Source organism: Adiantum capillus-veneris, chromosome 21 (assembly GCF_014529385.1).
Source record: "Adiantum capillus-veneris isolate H3 chromosome 21, ASM1452938v2, whole genome shotgun sequence".
Lineage (NCBI taxonomy): Eukaryota > Viridiplantae > Streptophyta > Polypodiopsida > Polypodiales > Pteridaceae > Adiantum > Adiantum capillus-veneris.
In genome coordinates this window covers 65,193,919-65,221,703 of record NC_140951.1, presented here as the reverse complement: position 1 = coordinate 65,221,703, position 27,785 = coordinate 65,193,919, and the positions used below count along the sequence as shown (strand labels likewise).

The window sequence follows — 27,785 nt, the reverse complement described above, 5'->3', positions numbered from 1 at the left end:
TTGGAGCACTCATCTTGAGCAAAGTTCAACATTCACTTCCGCCGTACCTTACATTGGTATTAGAGATTTGGCAGTGTTCTGTATCACTCAAGGAAAGAACCACATAATTTCTTTTTGCTTGTTGTGGTCGCACGTAACCCAAGTCCTCTTGGGCGTGTTGATTCCTAATCTTGTTTTTGAAGAGTGACAAGAAACCCAAGAAAGAAGGGCTTGTCCAGCCTCCCCTTGTGTCTCTTTTCACTCATTGAGAGCGGACTGTGCACTTAGCGGCCGGCCAATCGACATGAGCTGGGAAAAAGCAACGTTGGTGTGAGTGGAAGGCCGCCAAGGCGTGCGCCCGCGGAAAAGAGCAAAACTCGGGTGAAGAGAAGATCCTTCTCTAACACAGATTGCAAGCGAAAGAAGAACCTCAAGAACTTAAGAACCGCAAGAACCGCAAGAACCCAAGTTCCTCGTGAACTAAAGAACCCAAGACCACAAGAACCCACAAGAACCCAAGACTTCAGTGGATGGTCATCACTCGAAGCGGAATGGATACTTCGCTTGGAGGTGATGAGCATGAGAGAGGCGAAGGAGAATTTTCCCCACCAGGAGGTTTTTCCGACTCTCCCCCTTTCCTATCTACGCCAAGGATTGCACTAACTCCTATGAAGGAGTTGACGCATTTGTTTATGGACAACAAGTTCGAACGCGAAGCAAGAGAAGCAGAAAGAAAGGCCTACGAAGAAAGTATGGCAGCCATAGATCATGAATACGACGCAAAAATGGAAGCCATAGAGCGTGAGCACGAGCGCGAGAACAAAGAAAGACAAGCAAGATTTGATCGCGAGAACAGAGCAAGAATGCAAGAGATGTTGCGACTCTTTTCTTAAGTGCAGGCGCACTTTGCACAAAATCAGGAAAAGGAGACTCTCTCAGTCTCTACTTCTCCAAAGCATGACACACGGGATTTGCATGATGATAAGCCTGACGAATTGAATGATAATGATTTGCATGATGATCAAGATGTGATTTCTCACAAGCATGATGATTTGCATGCAGATGATGTGATTGTTCACAAGGAGCACAGCTCGGAGCACTCATCTTGAGCAAAGTTCAACATTCACTTCCGCTGCACCTTACATAGTATCGGCAATTTTCTTAGCCTGTTCGCACTTGCATGTCCGGACGAGTCCATTAGACTAAGTTTTCTAGTTTTGGAACCCTCTTGCATAACTGGATTGTACAATCATTTTGATAGATGTTACACTACGGTGTGCATCTGGCATGACGTGGATGTACTTTTAGGTTAGAGGAATCCAATGAGACATTCCCCGTGTCAATCGGATTCCTGGATCGGCAGATGTGTGACAGTTTCACGAGAAATTGAGCCCCGGTCAAAACTTATTAATAAATCATTTTAATGATATTTATTTCATAAGAATTTATTAGAGGTTTCTCCCTATCTAACCCTTAAGAGGGTTTTGACCTGCAAATTTCACCTCTAAAGGGAGCAGAGCTCATAGCGTTTTGCATTAGATTTGCTAGCGATTCCAACAGGTGGCAGATAGTGCTCAGCCAGCCAGCCAGCCAGTCAGCGTTTTTGCAACCAGCCAGCCGATATTTTTGCTCCAATCAGCCTTTGTGTTTTGGGAGGCAAATCAGCTAGCATTTTGCCAGATCATTCCTAGCACTAGCAAAATTCAGCAGATCAGCCAGCGTTTTCAGATTTCAGCCCATTTTCCTCGCTGGAAATGGATCAGATCTATCTCCGCTAGCTTCTTGTTGCGGTTCGATACTTTTTTAGCCCATTGAGCCTCTTCTTGACCATTCCCTTGCCGCATCGAGTGCTCCCATTGCTGTCCATCATCAGCATGATCGAGATCTACATTTTCAGCCTCTCATTCCTCTCACATCGGGAGTGCAAATCAGCTTCAGATTTACCTCTTGGTGCATCATCTTGAAGAGTTACCGATGCAACGCTCCCCATTCAAGTTAGTAGAGTCTACACTTGGGGTATTGCATGCGTGTACATTTCATTTATGCAATCAAAAATCAAATACCACATCGGCAATGGTAATGGGGGTTCTTCAGGGGATTGGTTGGACCCATCGGGTGTCTTTCTCCTCTTCACTCTCTCTACACATCTCTACCTCCCTCTCTCATTCCCTCTTTTCAGAGAAATAAAAAGAACCATTCTTCAAGCTAAAAAGCAATCTTTATGTGTATGATCTCCAAAGTTGCTTCAAATACTTCATTTACATTGAATTTGCACATATGGGCATCCACACCTAACGCAAGGAAAGAAGTAAAGATTTGTGGAAGTGTAAAACCTAGATCTTCACCATTCAATTCTGCGACACCTGACGTGAAGGTTTGGCACTAATCCGCTAATCCAAGTTTTTTTTTCCTCTCGTGTTTTTGGTTGTGTTTGCAGCCCTTCGGTGATACTCCTCCCACTCTTGGAACAACAGGCCTGTCATAGCGCGTGGGACCGTGCACCTTGAGCGTCGCTTAATAGCAACCAATTGTATAGGTGTTGCATGCGGGGTGTGCCGACGAGGGAGTAGATAGTGTCCCGAAGATTAGTCTGCGACCTTCCTTGAACCAAGAGCGAAAATCCTTGCATGGTTAAGACTCGTAGTGGTATGGAGACCTCAACCAATTCAGAAGGCGAGCAAGTTCCACCTTTGGATCCTCCTATGAGTCCTCCCCCTACTTCTCCATCCTTGCCACCCAATCCCATGGATTCCATGATGCGGCAAGAAGAAGCTTGTTGAGTAGAGCGTGTGGAAGCGGCGGAGCAAGAGGAATGCCTATTTGCGGTCGAAGCCGAGGCTCGTAAACAAGAGCGCGAGGCTCGTAGGTAGGAAAGGGAAGCCATGCGCGATCCCATCACAACTCTGGTGGTCTGATCCGATACATCTTCCTTGGAGCCGATTTATGAAAAGCTTGCCAAGGCCATCGCAGATGTGACCAATGCTACACGGACAACCAACGAACCCATTCCCGAGAAGATTACGTTCACTAAGTATGACAATAAGATGGATGCTATTGTCATCTTTTCTTGGTTGCATCAATTCACATCCTATTTTGCGGGCATTAAAAAGTCTGATAATAACAAAGTCCTCTTGCCTTCCATGCATCTCACGAGTTGATGTCATCACTTGGAAGGATGCGTGGATGGAGGAGGAGGAGGAAGCCCACAAGGCGGCCTATCCCTTTTTTTTAAGGGCCGCCTTCCCTTCCTCCTCTTCTCGCCCACGTGCTTCCTCCTCTTTCATTGCTCCTCCTCCTTAGCCTCCTCCTCCAACATCCTCCACCTCCTCCCTCCATCTACTCATCTAGCCGCCCTCCCTCCTCCATTTCCTCCTCCACCAACCACCCTTCCTTCCTCAAGATCCTCCTCTTCCTTCTCTCTCTTTCCATATCACTATATAACCTCTCTCTCTCTCTCTCTCTCTCTCTCTCTCTCTCTCTCTCCCCCTGTTGCCCCTCCTCGTTCCCCTCTCGAGCTTAGTTGGGGAGGATCTAAAGATTCGCTTCTTACCTCAACCGTAATTGAAGCGATTGAAGGAGGATTTTTGTTTCAACAAGGTAAACGTGTGATGTTGTGTATGCTAACCGTGTGTCCTAGTTAGGTGGACAATTGAGGAAATCGGATGAGAAAAGGTGGAGGCCTTTCTCTTTGGATTGGACCACTCGATCAAGTTTGACGTGGAGCCGGTGATCTAAAGACATTACAAGGGATGATACACTTGGCTCAACTCCAAGAGATGAAGCACAACAAGGGTAAGCCCAAGACTGCCTACGGTAATGGTAACTCTTTCCCTCAGAGTCTCAAGACTTTTCTACAGACAAGGACACAAATTCTAATGGGAATGGTAACAATGAATAGAACTCTCCAAATTCTTCTTCGCAATCTAATCCTCCATCTACATTTTAATCTAAGAGCAACGAATCTAAGGATAAGGGTGAAGGAAAATCTGATAAACCTCAACTTACACTTGATGTGAAAATTGCTCAAGGAATCGTAGGTGGTCAATTAAGTAGAGAAGAACATGTATTTGTCACGTAGTAGGTCACATGAAAAAGGGCTTATCCTAAGAAAGAATCAAAAAATAAACCCACTAGTGTGTCAACTTCTGACTCTACCCCTCAAGTGAATTTATGAGTGTGGTAGAGCAAGAAGCTAAGCGGGAGGGGGACTTTTCAAGAGGATGAACTCATAAAATGCTATGGACATGTTAATGGTCAAAGGGTCATTGTGTTATTTGATTCTGGAAGGTCTCATGATCTCATAAGTGGATCTCTTGCGAAGTGTGCATGTCTTCAGACTTCTCCTATCCCCACCCTTTTGGTGCAAGGGTTCTTTGAAGGCATGGATGCGTTGATCTTTCAAGAATGTGATGATGTCAAGTTGGTCATTCAACAAACCCATTTCAGTCGTTTTTTTTGTAGTCTCTAAACTTGTAGAATGTGACATGATTTTGGGCATTAAGTGGTTACGCAGTGTTGATTGGGCGAAGCTCACGCTTCTCATCAAAGATAATGTGTCGTAACCCGTCCTCATTCGAGGCAAGAGCTGTATTCTTTCTCTCCCTCTCATCTCTCACGTTGTTAGGAGTTTTTTGGAAGAAGTGATTGCGCATATGTACATACACATGCATGGTGCATCAAATAAAGGATTGCCCATTTTCCAGAGCTTGGTGGTTACGTGGGGCCCACATGTGTACATGTAGGACAGTGTGTACATAGTACATCGATTTTCTTTATCACCAGTACTAGTGTGTTTTTTCTATAATAATGAGGAGTTGATAGTGCGTAAAACTTTTGGAGGAAGCTATCCGCGGGCCGACGACATGAGGTAAGCAGGTGCGTGAGATGGCATCTAGTGGTGTTAGGAGGTCGAATGGGGTTAAGACTTGCACGTGGGTAAGCGAGGACACAACGTGGGTGTTTTCTTGTGATGATTATGCAGAAAGATCATCATGAGGACTAAATTTGGGGGCCACTTCACATGGTTGCGGGATGCATTATTGGAAAAAGTTAAGAGTGTCAGGTGTGCGGATGGATGTAGAAGGGTGACAAAAATGCATTGCGTGGCCAGTTTTTGGCCCGTTTGGGGTCTGTTTGAGATCAATCAAAAGGCCAAAGGTGCCCAAGGGATAAAGTGAAGTGTGGACACTGAAGAACCTGAGAAAAAGACCAGCAAAACGTGGAGAGAAGAGAAGGAACAGCCGCAACTCAGTTTTTGCTGTTTTGGCCATAAACTGCTTATCCGAGGTCGGATTTGAGCACTTTGATATTGTAGACTGGGGTTTTTAGCCACTTTGGACGCAATGGCGCTGTCCATTTTGCCAAATTCCTCACTTTTCCCTGCTGTTTTGGCTGTGTAAGTTTCTTCTATGAGTGAAGCCTCTGTTCAAATTTGTGATTGTATCTGGCATATTTCATCCATATTGTGTGAGCTATTTGCCCCATTGGTGTTGGCCCAAGCTCAATTGTATCTAAACATTAGAAATCTTCCTCTTTTGAGCTGAGTTTTTTGTGTGTATGTGTGTCTCTGTGTTTAGTGGACAAATGGATAGTCTCTCTCCTCTCACTCCATCTGTGTGTTCCCTGTCTCGGCCAAGTGGGTTGTGTAAGCCGAGTGGTGCCCCATAGTGTGTGTGTATCATTCCAAGAGTGTGTGTTGGGTCATTATAGAGGCGTTGTGTGTGTTTCCATCCCGCTCACAACGTCTAGGAAAACAGAGAGCTACGTCGAGGAGCCCGAAGCGTTGGTCATTGTAACAAATTGCTAACGTGGCAAAACCCTAATTTTTGCCAAAAACCCTAATCCTAATTTCTGCCAGACACCCTAATTGCTGAAACCCTAATTCTGGTCACCCTAACCCTAAAACCTGCAAACCCTAATTCTGGAAATCCTAACCCTAAAACTGCAGAAATCGTAACCCTAACCCTAAGTGGCAGGCTGTACAGATTTTTGAAAATTACATTGGCATGATGACGTGGCAGGCTGTACGGATTTTCGCGTTTTGCGTTGGCTGATGACGTGGCAGACTGTACGGATTGCCGTGATTTACGCTGGTAGCTTTTTGTCTTTGCTTTTGGACTAGAAGCTTTTGAGTTTTAAAGGCTTTTTACTGTAACTGCTTTTCAGGCCAAGGGCCTCTAAATATGAGGCTAGGGCTCATTCTCTTGCATGCTCCCTGGAGAAGGTGCAGAGTCTGGAGTACCGGCTTGTACTGTATTGATGCAATATAAAGAAATACCGAAAGGGGTGCCAAGGTTTGGGGCCAATACTCTCTGGGGTGGAATTCCGCCACTCCGTGTTGCGTGTCGTCTCTCTCTCTTTCAATTCAGTTGTTATTGAAGTGCTAAAAGTCTGTTCAGTCTGTTCTTTTCTATTGGCACATGGTGCCCGCCTTGTGATGGTGGTATCAGAGCATCAGGCATGTGCTTTTCTGAAAGCATACCGGTCCTACAAAAGAGCAAACAGAGCTATGAATTTTATTTGGCTCTCCAACCCGGACTTATTAGCCACTCCACCCTTACTTCATCGCGCATCGGGCGCGCTCACGTTTTCACTGCTCATGTCTTACAGGGCATAAGCCATTAAGATCATTTGCAAGAGAAGGATCCAAGATTTGTTTCGAGCTGCTGTTTTTCTCGGAGACAGTACCATGTAGATGTTGATAGCTACCAAGCAGCATACTCCAAAGTACTTGGCAAGCTTTGAAGAAAATTTTTGCCCGAAGTTATATGGTTTCTGACATCTTCCTTCGGAGTGCAACTTCTGGCAGAGAGGGGTATCTTGAAATGCTTGCCATGGAAACCGTAGCAGATTATATCTTGAAATTTCTCGACATCTCTCAGTAGATGTCTCTTCTCGAGCAGATGACCTTGGAGGTTTAGTGCGATTGCTACCTTGGGACTACCATCGCCACCAAAGCAACACTGTTTGTCCAAGAGATGACGGACCATGCTGTGCTCGGCTACGACCTCATGGAAGGAACCTAACCCTAATTTTTGCTGCAGGTTTCAAGATGGAAAGTCAGTCGACTTTTTGAGCTCGACTGATGTCGAGATCGCTTTTTAAGTTTGAGTTCTGTTTGATCTTGTTTGGGGATCCTCTTTGGAATTTTTTTGAAATGGATGGTATCTGTTTTGAACCTGGTTTGGTGCCGATTTGAATTGTTTGACTCTGGTTTGATACTGGTTTCAATGATTGGTGATTTTACTCCCGGGTGGAGAAGTGAGAAATATTGTTTTGGTATTGTTGGAACCTCGGAACGACGTAGGCTGATACCTGGGGAGCGTTTCGTTGTATGTTTGAAAACCTTTGAACGATGCAGGCCGATGCCTGGGGAGCGTTTGGTTGTATGCTTGTAAAATAATTATTGTTGTGACTCCCAGCCCGGACCTGGATGGTTATGCGGGAGGAGTATTAAGAAGTCTGAGTAGTGGTTACTCTCAGCACCTCCAAACGACGCAGGTTGCGGTCTGGGGGGCGTTTGGTTGTAAAAGGCCTCTATATCTCCCGGCTCGGACCTTTTTAGGTTATGCGGGAAGAGTGATGAGGGAGTCGTTGAATATCTCCCGGTCCGGACCTTGTCAGGTTATACGGGAGGAGTGTTCATCGGCGGCTTTATGTTTCTATGTCTTGTAACATGCATATGTAAGCATTTGTGTTGCATTGTGATGTGCCAACTACTGAATATTCCTAATTGGATGAGATTGCCTGGGTATGTAATTTTAGTGCATCAAGACACCCATGGAAGATCAGTACGGTCTGGGTGTGATCGTTAATTTTACTACGCCGGAATATCAAGAGTTCCGATATGGACGAAAGGAGAAGCTAACTCCTTGATCAAAAGAGCAGAGAGAAGAAGCTAACTCCTTGATCAAAACACCTGAAAGGAGAAGCTAACTCCTTAATAAAAAGAGCAAATTGATTGTCCCTCTGCATATCCCTCGGATTTTTTTTTGGAGCTAACTTGAGTTGTTTTGCAGATATGCTGTAATCGCGGACGATTACTCTCTTTCAAGAAGGGGAGATGTAACAAATTGTTGACGTGGCAAAACCCTAATTTCTGCCAGAAACCCTAATTGCTAAAACCCTAATTTTGGAAACCCTAACCCTAAAACCTGCAAACCCTAATTCTGGAAACCCTAACCCTAATATTGCAAAAACCCTAACCCTAAGTGGCAGGCTGTACAGATTTTCAAAAATTGCGTTGGCATGATGACGTGGCAAGTTGTACGGATTTCCGCGTTTTGCGCTGGCTGATGATGTGGCAGGCTGTACGGATTTTCGTGATTTACGTTGGCAGCTTTTTGGCTTTGCTTTTGGACTAGAAGCTTTTGAGTTTTAAAGGCTTTTTACTGTAATTGCTTTTCAAGCCAAGGGCCTTTAAATATGAGGCTAGGGCTCATTCTCTGGCATGCTTCCTGGAGAAGGTGCAGAGTCTGGAGTACCGGCTTGTACTGTGTTGATGCAATACAAAGAAATACCGAAAGGGGCGCCAAGGTTTGGGGCCAATACTCTCTGGGGTGGAATTCCGCTACTCTGTGTTGCGTGTCGTCTCTCTCTCTTTCAATTCAATTGTTATTGAAGTGCTAAAAGTCTGTTCAATCTGTTCTTTTCTATTGGCACATGGTGCCCGCCTTGTGACAGTCATCTATGTCAACCCCACATCAAGGAACTTGGGTATTCTTGATAGGTGTAGTGAACGCTTTCTCAAGGTCAATTTTGTACTTACCCAGGATCATCATTTCCCTACACACCTGACCTATGGACATTGTCTTTGACCAATTGCATGACGTGGAACACATAGGTAAAATTTTCTCTCATTTCCATCAATCGGATAAAGAGAAGCCAAAATCAGAGGAATTCAAGGCTTCACCCTCCCGAGGTATAGCTTTTTTGGCTACCATTACTCTTTCTTCATAAGAAATCCAACTCATTTCATTTTCGTGTGGATTTCAAGGCAGTCAAGACAAGGATGGTCAAATTCCGAAAGTGGAGACCTCGCACTGCCATACCTTTGCAGTGTCTACAGGAGGCACCGAAAGTTTCCAAAGTGGACTTGAGGCCTTGGTAAAAAATTATTAATAAATCATTTTAATGATTTATTTTACAAGAATTCGATAGAGGTTTTGGCCTACCTAAGCCTTAAGAGGTTTATAACCTACAAATCTCACCTGTAAAGGGAGCAAAGCTCACAGTGTTTTGCAGTAGATGTGCTAGGCAGATAGCGCTCAGCCAGCCAGCGTGTTTGCAACCAGCCAGGTAGTGTTTTTGCTCCAGATCAGCCCTAGCGTTTTGGGAGGCAAATCGGCCAGTGTTTTGCCAGATTAGACCTAGTGCTAGCAAATTTCAGCAGATCAGCAGCGTTTTAAGATTTCAGCCCCTTTTCCTCACTGGAAACGGATTGGATCTTTCTCTGTTGCGATTTGGTACTTCTGCAGTCCATTGAGCCTCTTCTCGGCCATTCCCTCACCAGATCGAGTGCTCCCACTGCAGTTCATCATTGGCATCATGGAGGTCTACGTTTTCAACCCTTCATTTCACTCACATCGGCAGTGCAAATCAGCCCCAGATCTACCCTTGGTGGCTGTGTGCAATTCCACATCGAGAAGGATCCAAAGGTGCATCAAATCAGCCCCGGATGTGCATCATCTTGAAGAGATACCAAGGCAACATTCCCAATTCAAGTTAGTAGAGTTTGCACTTGAGGTATTGCATGTGTGTATATTACCTTTATGCAATCAAAAACAAATACCACATTGACAACGGTGTGGGGGGCCCTTGAGAGGGTTGGTTGGGACCCCATTGGGTGTCTTTCTCCTCTTCTCTCTCTCTCTACACATCTGTACCTCCCTCTCTCATTCCCTCTCTTCATGGAAATAAAAGGAACCATCATTTCAAGCTAAAAAGCAATCATTAACGCAAGGAAAGAAGTAGGGATTTGTGGAAGTGTAAAACCTAGATCTTCACCATTTCAATTCCACTGCACCTGACACGCCTTTAATAGTTCTTGACAATCTTGCATAGTGGCCGAAGTTTGAATAGGTCTTGGTGTCAGCCAGAGCCACTTGATATCTATGCATGCCCATAGCTGGAAAGGTTAGTAGTAATGCACCCATCTTACTGCAAGAGACTGTACCTGTGAGATCTGCCTTAGCGAGGTCTGACAAACCCGAGTGTGAGATCTGTGGTTTGGAAAAAACTTCATGCAGAGAAGGCCAAGGCAGGTGTAGATAAAAAACCACATTTACAGGACCCTTCATGACAAACGACGCATTTCAGGCAGGCGTCAGTCCTTGCTTCTGGTCCAGCTCCAGTGTGGCTCATGTTTCTCTCTTCAGGTATGATCGGGCAATGCCATGGCATCGCTTTGTGATATATCTTCATCTGATCGAGTCTGCCTACAACATGACCCATTCTTCCATTGGCAAGGCTTTAGTCGAAGAATTATAGAAAGTTCCTCCCCATACAACCTACACGACCAATATTTCTGGAATCAGATCAGTTTATACATGAGTTGACATGGCACACGTGAAGGCTAAGAGGCCTTGCTTAAGTCTCAAGAAGGAGAAAACAGACCTAGATATAATCATCAACAAGAACTTAACTTCCAAGTTCATGATTGGGTCTTGCTTCAGGTTGTGAAGGCTTTTGAAAGATGAACGGAAAAGAAAGGATTTTCGGTATGTGGTATTATAGATTTTTACAAGTTGGAGGGTAGATAAATGAAGTATCTTACCGGCTTCGTCTTCCAAATCATTGGAATGTTTAGTACGCAATCCATGTAAGAGTTTAGGCTATTTCAAAGTGAGTCGCATTTTGAACCTGTTGAAGAGATTTGGCCAAAGGTTGAAATGTAAGAATAGACTTTACTTGAACAGGGGCTAGCTCAGAGAGATTCCAAGTCAAGCAAGACGTTTAAAAAATGCTCTTGAAGCTTTGCAATTGTCCAGCCATAGATGCACTGTGAATGGATATGGATGATGTGAATAGACTATGGGACTTGCTATCCTTGTATCAGGAAGCTTCTGGACTTGAGAGTTTTGGATTTGGGTGATAATGGCTAGGTTGTTGCATATCACATCCATAATTCCAATGTTCTATTAATGCTCAACTACTTGAGCAAGAAAACCAGGGTTTTCAGCTGCTGTAAAATGAAGTGGAAAACAAGTGTTTGTGCAAGGAGCTTTCTTTTTTTGACTTGTTTGTGTCTTCTACAGGTCATTGCTATAGTTATTCCTCTCATCATATTTGTGGCTTTTTTCCTGTATTCAAAGGATATCACTGATATACATCATGCAACACTTGGTAAGTATTGATATTCTGAGCACTCATTGCATGGAAGATTTCAAACTTTCTCTGTGAGTCTGATATTATCTTGTACTTGCAGGGCTTCTTTTTTCTGTCTTAATCACTGGAGTTCTCACAGATGCTATTAAGGATGCGACAGGGCGTCCACGACCAGATTTCTTTTGGCGCTGCTTTCCTGATGGGATTGCGGTATGAGATGTACTGACAACCAAACTTGTGCCAGTCGTATATGATTGGGAGGCTGTTGTAAACACCCCAATAAAAAGGAGTTTGGTTGGATTTCAGGTGTACAACAATAGCACTGGTAATGTTATATGCCATGGTGAGAATTCAGTGGTAAAGGAGGGCTACAAAAGCTTTCCCAGTGGGCACACATCATGTAATCTTGTGCATAAATCTTTCAAGTCTTCAATCTGTCCAAGCTGTTGAAAGGGAGGTGATTATGATTCAAGTCTTGAAATACTTGTGTGTAATGCAGGGTCCTTTGCTGGTTTGGGTTTTCTATCGCTCTACTTGGCTGGAAAACTCCAGCTGTTCAATGGGAGAGGACACGTTGCAAAAGTTGCAGTAGTTTTCACTCCTCTACTAGCTGCCACGCTAGTTGGTCTTTCCCGAGTTGATGACTATTGGCATCATTGGCAAGATGTGTTTGCAGGGGCATTTGTAGGTACGGTGTTTACTCTATCGTTGCTAGCTATTGTTGTGAATTGTGAGGTTGTTTGGAACTATTGAAGTCTTTCCTTTTCCAAAGGAAGATCCTTCTACTAGTTATTAGCTATAAGCACATGCTGAAGGGCTACGAAGATCCTCTGCTCAAGGAAAGGGATACAATGGGGACGCTCGCTTAAGAAAAAATGGAAAGCTCAAAAGGACTTCTACAGACAGTTTTTTCTTTCTTTTTTTTTTAAGGGGACGGGGGTTGTGTGTGCACCAGATTGGTAGCCTGAATTGCCAGCCAACAAAAAGGGCCCTGTAGTGGCCAGAGATGATGAAGGCACCACTGAATGTTGTCTGAGCTGCCATTGAGTTGGTCATATGGGCCATGCACGGTGTGGATCAACTTGAACCATTAATTAGCAAATTTAAGATCTGGAAACGGGAAAGAAGGCTAAAAGGCTATGCACAGAGGGACAAGGAGAATCTGTGTCAAAAAAAATTCAACAATTATTGCACCAAGCATGGCATCAAGCGTGAGCTCACTAATGCACAGTCAAAATTCAGTTGCAGAGTGCCGCAATTGGATTGTGATGGAGGTGGCTCACTGCATGCTTAAGGCTATGGATATTCTTTTTCGGCTGAGGTATTAAATACGACAGTATATATCCTCAATAGAAGCTATGTGAATGTGCTCAATGGCATAATACCTCAAGAGGCCTGCTCATGTAAAAAGCCCTCAGTTATGTACTTTAAAGCTTTTAGCACTTGTGTTTAGGCACATGTCCTGAATTCTAGACAAGGAGTAAGCTTTTCTGAACGGACATCTCTAGGAGGTACATGGAGTACATCTACTGGGGAATGAGTTTCCCATTCATAGAATAAGATTTGTAGGCTGAAAAAGGGTTTGTAGAGCCTCAAGCATGGATTAAATGATGGGTAGTTTTCTAAAATCGCGTAGTGCTTCTGATACAAACGTGTATAACTAAAGTAATCTTATATTCATGCCGTCAAAAGTTTTGGGATACCTCCTTGCCTGTTTCTATCTTCAGAGATATACATTGGCATATCAGATTGAGGGATACACAATGGACTACGTTTTCCACTAGATTATTGCATTGACAAAGTTATTGCCAACACGAGGTAACTAACAGCGTATTCTTGGATGGAAAATATTAAATGAAGAAGCTAGAAACTGCCATGACCAATTAAAGGAAGGAGTTCTATCTAGGACACTGCACAACAAATGGCTAGAAGGCCTCATAATACTTTTAGCAAACTTTGGACTCCAAAAGAAATTGCTCAATACTGCTCTGATGGAAAGTGTTATATAAAGGCAAACGACTTATATCGCTTGAGATTGCCACAAAAGAATGAGAAGTCTCACAAATCCAAAGGCCTTATAATACTCTTAGCAAACATTGGACTCCAAAAGTGATTGTTCAATACCACTCTGAAGGAAAGTGTCATATAAAGGCAAACGACTTTTATCGCTTGAGATTGCCACAAAAGAATGAGAAGTTCCACAAATCCAACGGTAAGAAAACCTGGCTCTGTTGTGATAGTGAATCCGTACTCATGATCCATCAAGTAAGCCTTGCAAAGGTTGGGGCAAGATTTGAGACAAGGAGGCACTTGTCCTTTCTGATCCAGGACCTGTTTTGAACTTGTTCTCTCAAAAAGTGATAGAGAAATTGAGCATTGATGACTGAAGGAAATGAGATGGAAGCACAGATGGCTTAAGGTTCCTACACTCCTTCCACTTCATTGATTGAGTGGATTTTAGCACAATGGCGCTAGCAAGATGTGATGCTCTACTGTGCATGCCTCATCACTATTCAAAGTTTAGGTGGCGATGACCCTGATAAGGACGATGCAAACCTTGCTAGAGGTTGCAGGATTTGATGAAGAGGCCAATTTCTTGTGAGATGAAGATGTACTCTTTTGTTGTCATTGAAGAATTAAATTTGAGATTTGATACTCATATGTGTACTTAGTACTATAGACGATGGATATTTGCCACATTCTGTTGCTTTGATACTACTGTGATGTTTGTCACTATCCAGATTTTGTTATTGCTTGCAGCATTTCTCTATTTTCATTAGTATGACATTTGGTGATAATGGAGTTTGAGTCTTGACTCTTGAGATGCTCTGTATTTTTCAGCATTGGTGTCAAATGTCATCATGTAGTGAAAGATATGTCTTGCTAGTTCACATGAAATGTGTATGGTGATCACTGTTCACACTTAATTGTTTTTGGTTGTTACATAATCTGCTGGATGATAACGGGTGGAACTTTAAAAGTTTGTAGCGTCTATGCTTGTTGAACAAGGATTGTAAACTTATCACAATTATTGTAAAATCTCCTGTAAGTTAGGTTTTTAAACAATAACACAAATTTTCACATTCCTTAAAAACATACGTTGAGTATTGTGTACCTTATGTATTGAATACTACGTATCCTACCACCTTGATTCTACTCATCGTTAATTATGAGTGGGCATCTCAACACTAATATATGCAATGAGATTATACCTATGGTATTTGGTGAAGAAGCTGGGTAGGGAAAGGTACACAAAAAGGCAAAGCAAAGAGAGACAACAATGACAATAGGAGGACGGATGCCAAGAGACATGCCTTGAAAGTGTGAGGTTCCAATTAAAGGGTCTTTCTTTGGTTCTTGTGTCTTTGGGTTCTGCGAGATTTCTCCCGACCCCATCGGCACTTTCTCCTTCTCTTTCTCAAGGGTATGGAGAATCTTTTGAACTTCTGGATGGGAGAGAGCTTTTTGCAACTCTGCCACCTACTGTTGAAGGATAGTGAACTATATCTCACGTCCTTCCATTTCTGCAATCTGCTAAGAGTCGTCAATCCCTTCAAAAAGAGAGAGATGACCTTGCTCTGATACCACTGTCACAAAAATACAGAAGTGTAAACTGACTTTTAATTGCACTTCAAATACTCAAGAGAATTGGAGAGAGAGAGAGAGAGAGAGAGAGAGAGAGAGAGAGAGAGAGAGACTTCATTGGGGACCAGCCCAGCCCATCTTCTGGTCCCCAAGAAGTGTCAAGCTTTCTCTCTCTCTCTCTCTCTCTCTCTCTCTCTCTCTCTCTCCCCAATTTTCTTGAGTATTTGAAGTGCAATTAAAAGTCAGTTTACGCGTCAGTATTTTTGTGACAATAGCTATGTCTAAATGGGGGTGTGGTCAATTCTTGGAAAGAGAGAGAAACAAAGAAAGAAAGTCATATAATATATTAACATCGTGTAGAGGCCAAACTTGACCTATAGGACCAATCAGATACATTCAAATTACAATCCGTTGCAGGTATCATGTAAAAGTAAAATAGAAAAAGGGCTAGCTTCAGATTCTCTTATGACTCATAAGAGCTCTTTTTATGGAAGGTAGCGTTTCATTTTACTCGGGCGCTGTGAGAAGGAGAAAATTTTTCCTCCTTGTGTATGGAGTTCCTAAACTCATGGATAATGCCTTTCCTTTTCAGCAAGCTATCCATTTCCCCTTCTTGGCTGATTGTACTGTAACGAGAGAGAGAGAGAGAGAGAGAGAGAGAGAGAGAGAGAGAGAGAGGGAGAGAAATGAAATGATATATTAACGTCTACAAAAGGCCAAAATGACCTATGAGACCAACTGATTACAATGATGAGTCTAGTACCAAGTCTGGGTACAAACAAAGAAAACTACAAACAAAGATCTGAGATAGGAGTGCACTGACTCCTATGGGTGGCTGGTAGGCTGAGCAATGGTATCATGCCACAAAGGTACAAAGTGGGGATAAGTGTCACCATGATATAATAAAGCAATGGCATGGAGCCTATCTTGGTTGACACTCAGGGTGTCGTGCTAGAATCCTGTGGATCCTCTGCCGCAATCTCCGCCGGTGTTGCGTGGCTCCCCTCCTCAGTCGCGGTCGTCTCGATCTCCCCAACTCTATAGCTCGGTCAATGAGAGTACCGCTGGTGTGTGTATGGGTGGGAACCGAGCTTTGTGATGGTGGTGTCCCCTCTGCCTCTGTGGTACTCAGACTGAAGAAATCTGAGATGCGTCTTTGGGACTGTCTCTGTCTTTGCCCTCTCAATAGAGCGTCGATATGTCTCTGTATCTCAAGTAGAAATAATCCGAGACACCTTTGATCCTAATATCTCATGACTCTATCTAACGAGTCAAAACCATCTCTGAATAAACAATGAAAGCGTCCCCGTATCTCATAGTAGACTGTGCAGTGACATATGTAGTGAAACTCTCTGGCTCTGCATGGCATAACTGACAAATCCTACTGTCTGCTGGTATGCCTCTGAATCTACCTGTCTCAATCCCAAGCTGGTGTGAAGATGTGCGAATCTGGCCTATGGCACATCGTAACCGATGAGATAGATGTGTGTCCATGTAGCTGGGCCGTGTGACAAATCCATCTGTCGTGAGTTGGAGAAGATGCTCTCTATAGAAAGCCCTCTTCGTACCCAACTCCCGTGATGGCTCTGTTTGAGAGAGAGAGAGAGAGAGAGAGAGAGAGAGAGAGAGAGAGAGAGAGAGAGAGAGAGAGAGAGAGAGAGAGAGAGAGAATGAAATGATATATTAACGTCTTCAAAAGGCCACCATGACCTATGAGACCATCAGATACAAAGTGGTGAATCTAATACAATGTCTGAAGTACAAGTACAAAAGGTACTGAATGTAAAAAATGAAAATTGAAAATGAAGTGTGAAATGTGAAATGTGAAAATGTAGAATAGGCCCTCAATGACAATCTGGGTGTCGTGCTAGAATGCCTCTGATCCTCTGTTGGAGTCTCCGTCTATGGAGTGTGCTCCTGTGTCTCGGTCGTGGTCGTCTCGATCTCCTGAGCTCAGTCGCCCTGTCAATGAGGGTGCCTCTGGTATGAATGCGGGTACAACCTTGTGCTGGTGGTTGGTCTCCTGGCTCCCTCGATCCAAAGAAGTCTGTGATCTGTCTCTGTGATTGTCGTACTTCATGTCTCCTCAGCAGACTATCTCTATGTCGGTGTAGATCAAGTAGATATAAGCCAAGGCATCTCTGATCCTGATACCTCATGACTCTATCTAGGGGTCCAAAACCCTCCTTGAATAAGCAATGGAAGCGCCCTCGTATCTCATAATACACAGTGCAGTGGCATATGTAGTGTAGCTCTGTCTCTGGCTCTCTATCGCATAGTTGGCATATCCTAGACTCCGGTGGTATCCCTCTGAATCTACCCGTCTCAATCTCCAACTGGTGTGAGGATGTGCGAATCTGATCAATAGCACAACGCAGACCATGAGACAAATGAGTGTCCATGTAGCTCGGACGAGTCACAAACCCATCTCCCGAAAGTTGGAGAAGATGCTCTTTGTAGAAAGCCATCTTCTTGCCCAACTCCTGCATCGGCTCTACCCATGTCCTCCTGGTGTCCAACTGTATAAGATCCTGACGAATGAGTCTAGTGATCTCCGTCCGTGTGACTGGCAGGGAGGGTGCATCCAGGGAATACTGAAAAGGAGGCAATCTATCCATGCTGAGACCATGCCTCTGAAACCATGAGGTCATCTGCGCATACCAACATGATGCGTCTCCCTGCATCGCTAATTGTCTAGAGGACTCAAGAGCCAATCTAGTATATCTGCCTCTGTGTATCCCATAGACTGTGCATAAAGGACACTGATCTGGTAAGAGCCTCAATCTCTATAGGAGGGGCGGCTACCTCCGCTCGAATTATCACATGTGGTACGGAGGCCTTGGCTCTAATCATCCGGGATATCATAAATACCAAGGGTCTCTCCATGTTCCTCCAACTGTCATGATTCACAGATGGTCCCCAAACCTGGACCCCATAAAGCATAGCTGAAGCAACGAAAGTATCAAAGAGCCATAGCTTTGTTCGTGGTTCTTGAAACTGAACCTGCGAACACATCCTCTCTAGCCCTCTCCAATGCCGCATAGAGAGAGATGAAGATGAAAATGAAATGGATTGTTATATTAACGTCTTTTAAAGGCCAGGATGACCTTTGAGACCAAAGAGTTACATCATGGTGAATCTGATACAAGATCTAGATAAGAAGAAAGTGTCACGTACACATTTAACCCTATGCACATGTGGAAAAGCTAACTCCTGCTTCTGGGGTTTAGGACGTAGGAAGTGTTCTGGTACCCTTGTGAGCGGGTACCTAGGACGTGCATGTCTAGGCACTTTAGATTAGTTGCATACTCTTTGATTGCACGAGCATAGCGAGTGTCTGCTAGGTGTAGGCACTCGGAAGAAGTGTTCGCCTAGTCTAGCATCAATACCCAAGCCTAGGTACTATGTGCCTATGAAGCACCTGCTATAATAGGTTTTTAACTTATTAATAAGTGACATTTAGCCTAGTTATTAGAAGTCGTGCGGTTTTTAATTGGCATTGTACGACCCAGCTTTAATTCAATATATAAGGTGACCCTAGGGGTCGCTTCCCAATCATAAGTCCAATACCTGCAGTACAAGCACCAACAGCACCATGCCTTGGCGTTTTTTTGTTTTGCAAGAAAAAAGATCCTTCCATTAGTTAAGAATAATTGCCCGAAGGCTACAAGCCACCGCTACGAGAGAGGGCTACATCAAAAACATGGGGAGACTCTCCGAGTGAAAAAAGTATGTACAATGAGGGCTAGATCACGAGATGAGAGGAGGAAAAAGCCACACTGGTGACCGGTAGTGCCATCTAGGCACGTGCTGAACCATGGTGAAGAAAGGCCCCGGGCGCCAAAGTTGCAAGGAAGCCTCTTGGCGGCTCCCGCATGCGGATGGAGCTGCCTTGAAGTCTCTCAAACTGACCCCTGAGTGTATGAATCAGCTCCAACCAATGTCACGAACAGTCTCTGCCGGAGGAACAGGGTGAGCCTCGAAGATGCGAAAGCATTGGGCCTGCCAGATGGAACGAGAGTGTCAAGCCGCAGATGAGATCCCAACACCGACACGCAAAGGATGAAGATGAACAAGATGAATCTGAATACTGTAGAGACAGATACACTGACTAAACGATTGTCTCGGGTGGTCCCCTTCATCAATTTGGGAGAGCCTATGCATGTGGAAGTCAAAGGGAAACAGGCAAAGGTTTTCTACTATGATATGAAAGAAAAGATAGCAGTCATGAAGCAGACAAGGTCATTAAAAGGTACATCCGTTTGGATATCAGATGAGCTGACACCTACCCAACTAAAGAACAGATCAGCAGAACTAGAAAAAGTAAGAGAAGCAAGGAAAAAGGGGAAGTGGGCAGTCTATAGAGGAGGAAGAGCCATCATTAGAGACTTTGTCAACAAATCACCTCAAGCACAGGAAACTAAAGAATCCTGATTGCACATCTTTCTTTATATGTAGAAAGCATGGGTAATACATGTTGTAATGGTAAGCTCATGACCATGGAGCTCTGAGCTACTGAGGTAGTTTTATTTTATTTTCATTTTGCTATGATGGAAGACACTGTAACCAAGGATGTATTCTGATTTGTCCTATAGGTTAGCTTTGGCCTCGACAGGACGTTAATATATCTTTCTTTCTTTCTTTCTCGTGCTCAAAGACAGTCACAAAGTTGAAAATTAAAAAACGGCTCAAGTTTTTGAATCTGCCAGTCTGTTCCGGACCTGCCCGTTTCGGGCGTCGTTCTGCTGTCACGTTCCGGTTTCGATACGTTTTTTTGTTCTGGAACGCCGTTTCGATACTTTGGCTGCTGTTCCGCCCGTTCCCTGTTACTATGATGTTCAGCCTTGGGGGCTGAGCATGCGTTGTGAGTCGAGATCTCCTACGAGGATAGGCCTTCGCTAAGTGGCCCATTTGCCTGCAAAGGAAGCATTGGTTCAGGAGTCCCAAATACTTAACCCTTTGGCGTAACCACCCGCCACTCACTGTAGGTAGAAGAACCACCTTTGGGAGGGTATGAGTGTCACGAACTAGAACGCGTACTGTAGGATCACCTGCAGCCTTGGCAGCAACTGAGGGGGGCCCTTGGAGGGGTTTGACAGACGTTTTTCCCTACCTATGCCTTAAGAGGTTTATAACGTGCAAGTTTCACTTGTAAAGGGAGCAAGTCCTCTAGCGTTTTGGCATCAAAGTTGCTAACGGCAGATCAGCCTTGGCGTTTCACAGCCCAGCTAGCGATTTTGGCTTTAAATCAGCCCTAGTGTTTTTGGCAGCAGATCAGCCAGCGATTTCCAAGTTCAGCCTTGGTGCTAGTGGAATCTCAGTAGATCAGCTAGCATTTTCAGTTTTCAGCCCATTCCTCACTAGCTGGAGGGGCACGAGATCTGCTAATGCCAGCCATCCAGATGCTGTCTAGTACCAGGCAGCCCATTGAGCCTCTTCTGGGCCATTCCCTTGTTGCATCGAGTGCTCCCATTGCTGCCCATCATCGGTATTATCGAGATCTGCATTTTCAGCCCTTCATTCCTTTCACATCGGGATCGTAAATCAGCCCCAAATCTACCTCTTGGTGGCCATCAACAATCCCACATGGAGACGGACCCAGAGGTGCATCCCAATCAGCCCCGGAGGTGATTCATCTTGAAGAGTTACTAAGGCGACATTCCCCATTTGAGTTAGTAGAGTCTACACTTGAGGAATTGCATATGTACATTCCATTTACGCAATCAAAAGCAAATACCACATTGGCAACGGTGGTGGTTGGGACCCCATCGGGTGTCATTCTCCTCCGCTCTCTCTCTCTGTCTCTCTCTCTCTCTCTCTCTCTCTCTCTCTCTCTCTTTGAGGAACCATCATTCAAGCTAGAAAGCAATCATTAATGCAAGGAAAAGAAATAAAGATTTGTGGAAGTGTAAAACCTAGGTCTTCACCATTTCAATTCCTCTACACCTGACGTAAGTGCATTAAGACATCGGTGAGAGATTAGTGTGGTCTGCATGTGATGCCTAAATTAGTCATAATTATCACGGTTCATGTCTAAGATCTCAATGGAGATAGTGATGTGAATGTGATTATGATTGTTCAGTGACTTGTGTCTTTGTGCTAGTGCATGGTTTGAGTCGTCAAATGCATGTAAGTGTAGAGTTTGTGTCTATTAAGCTATTTTATGATCCATTGTTTGTTTTGCAGGCGTTATTTATGGTGATTACTCTTCTTGAGAGAGAGAGAGAGAGAGAGAGAGAGAGAGAGAGAGAGAGAGAGAGAGAGAGAGAGAGAGAGAGAGAGAGAGAGAGAGAGAGAGAGAGAGAGAGAAATGAAATGAAATGTTATATTAACGTCTTCAAAAGGCCAAAGTGACCTATGAGACCAGAAAGTTACAATGCGGTGGATCTGATACGAAGTCAGAGTCAGAGTAACAAGATGACAAAAATGAAAATGAAATGACAAATGTCACAATAAAATACTATGGAAACCTAAACTACTAGGTGTGAACTAAGCAGCTAGCTGGGATAGCTAGATCACAAGAGATCCAACATCGGTCGCTGGCGGATCTCATCAATCTCCTTCATGGTCAGTAGTCTGACCGGGCGTCGTGCATGTCGAGCCAAAGTGATCCGAATCCTCTGATGCAGCCTCCGCGGATGTTGTGTAGTCCTCCGCAATCGTGGGCGCGTATAGAGAGAGAGAGAGAGAGAGAGAGAGAGGGGGGGGGGGGGGGGGGGTATATGTCACAAAGTGATTACGTGGGAACTCACTGACGGAAGAGAAGAGCGAGAAGACGATTCTACGGAATTGTTGACTTAGCACAGCAAGCAGATATTTTCTTGAAGAGCTGGCATTTGACAATGTTGCCTTTTTAGCGCTAATGTTTCTAGCAATTGCTTTTAAACAACGCTAGCTTTTTGTTTGACATTGCTTTTGGCTTGGGGCCTTCATAAGGATACCGTGGGGGTCAGTCTCGACAGATTAGCTTGGTAGCACAGATTGTGGAGTGACTCCGCGGTAGTTGTACTGTGTGTATGACTAGTACAAAAAGAATTACCATAAAGGGTGCCAGACTTTGGGGCCAGTGCATTTGGAAGTGGAACTCCACCACTTCATGTCGCAATTACAATTTGATTTCACGTTGAAGTGTTCAAGTTTTCAATCCTATTTGTGTGTTGTTGTGAGTTTACTGCCTTGTCGGTACCACATCGGTTACAAAGATTTTATCTTGGAAAAAAAAAAGAAAGAGGGAGGAGGAGCAACATTGACAGGGTCCCAACCAACCTTCTGAAGGGTCTCGTGCCCTGTTACTGGAGTGGTGTTTGATTTTCATCGAAAAAACAAATTGTAAGAGGGTTCTGAAATGGAAGAACTATCAAAAGGACTTGCCTTGACATGTACAACATGCAAATAGGCCCTTAGTGCTAAATGCCTTGGACTCGGTAGACAAACCTAGGCTCCAAAAACAGAGTACTAGCATGTCCACATGGCACATAGAGCCATGTGCACGTGATAGATCACCAAGGGAGCAGTCCTGGGGTTCGAAGACCTGCCTAGTACATATCACTAATTCTCAAGAGCAAGAGATGAGGAAAGTGGACCAAGATGGGGCATTTAAACTCGGATCGAAACCATCATGCGAGCTTTTGATGTGTGCCCAAGAGACATGAATGACAAAGATCAAGATAACCAAGGTGGCCTAAAGATTGTCCTAGCTCAACAATAAGGCTCACTTCGTCCTCTGGTGGTGAAAGAGATAGTACATGGGTCCTTTTTATTATGTATGTGTTATTTCTAAACCTGAGCCTACCCTCGGTGTTCCCCAACGAAGTGGTTTGGCGGTTCCTTGCATTTCGTAAGGCATGCAATAACCCAATAGAAGAAAGTTAGTGCAACTGTAAGGTGCAGCGGAAGTGAATGTTGAACTTTGCTCAAGATGAGTGCTCCGAACTGTGCTCAAGGTTCCTTTTACTAACGGAAGGGAGAGCCTTCAGTTCCGTTAGTGAGAGAGTGCAAATGATCACAAACAAAGTGGTAGACACTGTGAATGAAGGTACTGAGACTGAGAGATAGAGAGAGAAGATGTTAGGTGCAGCGGAATGAATGTTTGCGCTTTGCTCAAGATGAGTGCTCCGAACTGTGCTCAAGGTTCCTTTTGTTCTTATGGAAGGTAGAGCCTTCTGTCCTTAATGGAAAGTGCTATGATCACAAACAAACTGAATGGACACTGTGCGTGCAAGTGTATGAGACTGAGAGATAGAGGGAGAAGAGAGATACGACACCAGAGACGTAAAACCCTCCTTCGAAGGCCCCACTCTCGTCGGCGAGAGTGGTCTACTTATTGATTGCACAAAGTGGTACAATGACGATGCAATGGACTCATGCAATCTGGGACTATGCCGATGACGACGACGGTGATGACGACGAGGACTTTAGGGCTGAAATTTGCAATCTTTCTACTGCTGTCCAAAAACGCTATGGGCTGAAATCTGCAAATCTTCTATCTGCTGAATTCTGACTCTATGTCGGTGACGATGTCGATGACGACGATGCGACGACGACGCGCTGAAAACGCAGATGCTGAAATCTGCGTTTTCCGGGCTGAAACTGTAAACCTTGCGGAAACTGACCGTGCGGCGAGGAACTGTAGCGGGAAGGTGAGATCTGCGAGGTTCGGAACTTGATTTGCGGGTGCTAACTGGTGAAAACTGAAAACGCTGGTCTTCCTTGATTTTCCATCGCGGTGAGGTGCAAAACGCCGGGGTTGATCTGCAACCAAAAATGCTAGGGGCTGAAATGGGTCTTTCTGTCGCCGGGATTCTGCAAATGCAAAAACGCTAGGCTAATATGCTGTGTTCTTGTCGCGAGGGATCTGCAAGAGCAAAACGCTGGCTAATCTGCGGTGGTCTGATCCAAAAACGCTAGGCTGTTGCTTGGGAGCAAAAACGCTAGGTCACTTGGGGGGTTCTGCTGAGAAGGTGCCTGTTGAGCATGTGCTCCTGCTGCCTCTTCTGCTATTTAGTGCTAACTTGGGTTTGCTTATATATTAACTTAGCAAAATTGCCCTACCTACTTTTGTTGGAAAGTCACTTAAAAATAATAAGTGAAAATAGTAAAAATAGGGAAAATAGGCTAAATGCACTCGAAAATTTCCCTAATTGATTCTAATGGATTCTGATGGGAATTTTGATGATCATTCTATGTGCAACCAGAGGATATGCATCTATACTAAGTAACTGGGCATGCACGGTCTACGAATAGACTCACAAAAGTGCCAGATCACTTCTAAATCTAGACTTGACTGGACTGACTGAACCCTGATCATGCTGTAGCTTGTCCACGGAAACATAGGGTTGGATGTGTCACGTGACATCCCCTCCTTTTCAAAGTGAGGTACTGGTACCGAACTGTATGGCGTCGAGGGAGATCGCCAAAAGCATCCGGAATCATGGAAGGGACTCTTCGCCGGCCCACTCTGATGTGTGGGTCGTGCGGTACATGAACTTCATAAAGGTCTGCAACGCTTGCTTCTCTGGGCCGCGCCGAAAGCGACACAAAGTCTTCTGTGGCTCCTTCGTTGCTTCAACTTCGTCTAGAGTCATGCTTCTTTCTTTTTCAAGAATCTCCATGGCTGAAAATTCCTGAACCCATTTCCAACACAAAACCATGAACATATCCATTTCATGTAAAGTGAAGGGAAAAAATCTTGTCTTCTCTAAAGACTGTGTATGCAATGTAGATGAACATAGAGACGGAGTGACAACCCGTTCATCAAACACATGCAAACAATGAAATCGAATCTTTTCTTGCTGATCTAAATCAATCAACTGTGGAAATTCACACTGTAAATGCCCATGCTTGGTGCTCATACTTTCATGTGCTCTTTCGGGTACTGTGTCATGCCAAGGAAGAGACATGGAATGTGACTTCCTTGAATGCATACTTTTCAGCTTTTCATGAAAAATCGGCATACATTCGTGCTCATTCATGAGAGAAACGTGCTCAACATACAATATGTCATGCCTAGGAAAAGGGATCACATAAAGATGTTGACTAAAATACAGGAAACGATCACGAATGAAACATTCGAACAATGCGTGCGTATCAATCATGAGAACACATAATACTTCCTGTGATGGTTCGTTGGACCTAGGTTCGAGAGCCAAGATCGGTTCTTCTTGAATGATAGAATCGTCCTGTGGGGGTTCTTTGGACCTCGACTCGAAAGCCAAGATCGGTTCTTTGTGATTGATCGAATCTACAACGAGGTTAGCTTCGCTAGAAAAAGCATCAACTAACTCATCATCCTTGTGAACAATCACGTCATCTTCATGCCACTCATCATGCTTGTGAGAAATCACATCTTGATCATGGACATTATCATGCTCGTGAGAAATCACATCTTGATCATGCAAATCATCATGCTTGTCATTGTCATCCAAATCATTATGCAAATCATTGGCATCCAAATCATCATGCTCATCATTTTCAATCAAATCATCATGCAAATCATTGTCATTCAATTCATCATGCTTCTCATAATCATGCAAATCCTGTGTGTCATGCTTTGGAGAAGAAGAGACTGAGAGAGTCTCCTTTCCCCAAATCTCGTGCATCTGTGCCTGAACTTGAGAATAGAGTCGCCAACACTCTTTGTTGTGGTGGTCGCTCTTTTCTTTGAGGGCTTTGTTCTGACGATCAAATTCTGCTTGTCTTGCTTTGTTCTCTCGATTAAATTCTGCTTCTCTTGCTTTGGCTTCCAAGCGTGCTTGCTCGCTCTCACGCGCTATGGCTGCCATTCTTTCTTAATACTGGCGCTCTATGGCTGCCATGTCTTCTTCGTAGGCTTTTCTTTCTGCTTCTAGTTCTGCTTTTCTTTCTTCGCGTTTTAACTGTCTTTCCATAAACAACTGCTTCAACTCCTCCATAGGAGTAAGTGCAATCCTTGGCGTAGATGGGGAAGGGGGAGGGTCGGAAAAACCTCCTGGTGGGAAAAATTCTTCTTCGCCTCTCTCATGCTCATCACCTCCAAGGGAAGTATCCATTCCGCTTCGAGTGATGACCATTCTGAAGTCGTGGGTTCTTAAGTTCATGAGAAACTTGGGTTCTTGAGGGTCTTGGGTTCTCAAGTTCACGAGGAACTTGGGTTCTTGGGGTCCTTGGTTCTTGAGGTTCTTGAGGTTTTCTTTCGCTTGCAAACCGTGTTGGAGAAGGATCTTCTCTTCACCCGAGTTCTACTCCTTTCCGCGGGCGCACCCCTTGACGGCCTTGCGCTCACACCAAGGTTGCTTTTTCCCACCTCACTTCGATTGGCCGGCCGCTAAGTGCACGGTCTGCTCTCAATGAGTGAAAAGAGACACAAGGGGAGGTTGGACAAGCCCTTCTTTCTTGGGATTCTTGTCACTCTTCAACAAAACACGATTAGGAATCGACACGCCCAAGCGAATTTGGGTTCGTGCGACCTCAACAAGCAAAAAAAATTCTGTGGTTCTTGTGGTTCTTTCCTTCAGTGATACCGAACACTGCCAAAGCTCTGATACCAATGTTAGGTGCAGCGGGATGAATGTTTGCGCTTTGCTCAAGATGAGTGCTCCGAACTGTGCTCAAGGTTCCTTTTGTTCTTATGGAAGGTAGAGCCTTCCGTTCTTAATGGAAAGTGCTATGATCACAAACAAAGTGAATGGACACTTTGCGTGCAAGTGTATGAGACTGAGAGATAGAGAGAGAAGAGAGATACGACACCAGAGATGTTGTAAAACCCTCCTCCGAAGGCCCCACTCTCGTCGGCGAGAGTGGTCTACTTATTGATTGCACAAAGTGGTACAATGACGATGCAATCTGGGACTATGCCGATGACGACGACGGTGATGAGGACGACGACTTTAGGGCTGAAATCTGCAATCTTTCTACTGCTGTCCAAAAACGCTATGGGCTGAAATCTGCAAATCTTCTATCTGCTGAATTCTGACTCTATGTCCGTGACGATGTCGATGACACGATGTGACGATGACGCGCTGAAAACGCAGATGCTGAAATCTGCGTTTTCCGGGCTGAAACTGTAAACCTTGCGGAAAACTAACCGTGCGGGGAGGAACTGCTGCGGGAAGGTGAGATCTGCGAGGTTCGGGACTTGATCTGCGGGTGCTAACTGCTGAAAATTGAAAACGCTGGTCTTCCTTGATTTTCCGTCGCGGTGAAGGTGCAAAACGCCGGGGCTGATCTGCAACCAAAAACGCTAGGGGCTGAAATGGGTCTTTCTGTCGCCTGGATTCTGCAAATGCAAAAACGCTAGGCTGATCTGCTGTGTTCTTGTCGCCAGGCATCTGCAAGAGCAAAACGTTGGCTAATCTGTGGTGGTCTGATCCAAAAACGCTAGGTTGTTGCTTGGGAGCAAAAACGCTAGGTCACTTGGGGGGTTCTGCTGAGAAGGTGCCTCTTGAGTATGTGCTCCTACTGCCTCTTCTGCCATTTAGTGCTAACTTGTGTTTGCTTATATATTAACTTAGCAAAATTGCCCTACCTACTTTTGTTGGAAAGTCACTTAAAAATAATAAGTGAAAATACCAAAAATAGGGAAAATAGGCTAAATGCATTGGAAAATTCCCCTAACTGATTCTAATGGATTTTGATGGGAATTCAGATGATCATGCTGTGTGCAACTAGAGGATATGCATCTATACTAAGTGACTGGGCATGCACGGTCTACGAATAGACTCTCAAAAGTGCCAGATCACTTCTAAATCTAGACTTGACTGGACTGACTGAACCCTGATCATGCTGTAGCTTGTCCACGAACACATAGGGTTGGATGTGTCACATGACAGAAGAATACGACACCAGAATGTTGTCAAACCCTCCTCCGAAGGCCCCACTCTCTATGGCGAGAGCGGTCTACTATTGATTGCACAAATCTC

At 44.4% G+C, this 27,785-nt stretch overlaps 1 protein-coding gene across 3 annotated transcripts in view; it reads left to right on the top strand.

The window, feature by feature from the left end:
* The window catches only part of LOC147431075 (lipid phosphate phosphatase 2-like), a 151,504-nt gene that overhangs the window by 102,907 nt on the left and 20,812 nt on the right, over positions 1–27,785 (top strand). For all 3 annotated transcript variants that reach the window (XM_086493732.1, XM_086493734.1, XM_086493733.1), the window contains 4 exons: positions 11,235–11,322; positions 11,405–11,514; positions 11,611–11,704; positions 11,804–11,992. In XM_086493732.1, the coding sequence (XP_086349858.1) occupies positions 11,235–11,322; positions 11,405–11,514; positions 11,611–11,704; positions 11,804–11,992 (481 nt within the window). The remainder of the gene's footprint in view (positions 1–11,234; positions 11,323–11,404; positions 11,515–11,610; positions 11,705–11,803; positions 11,993–27,785) is intronic.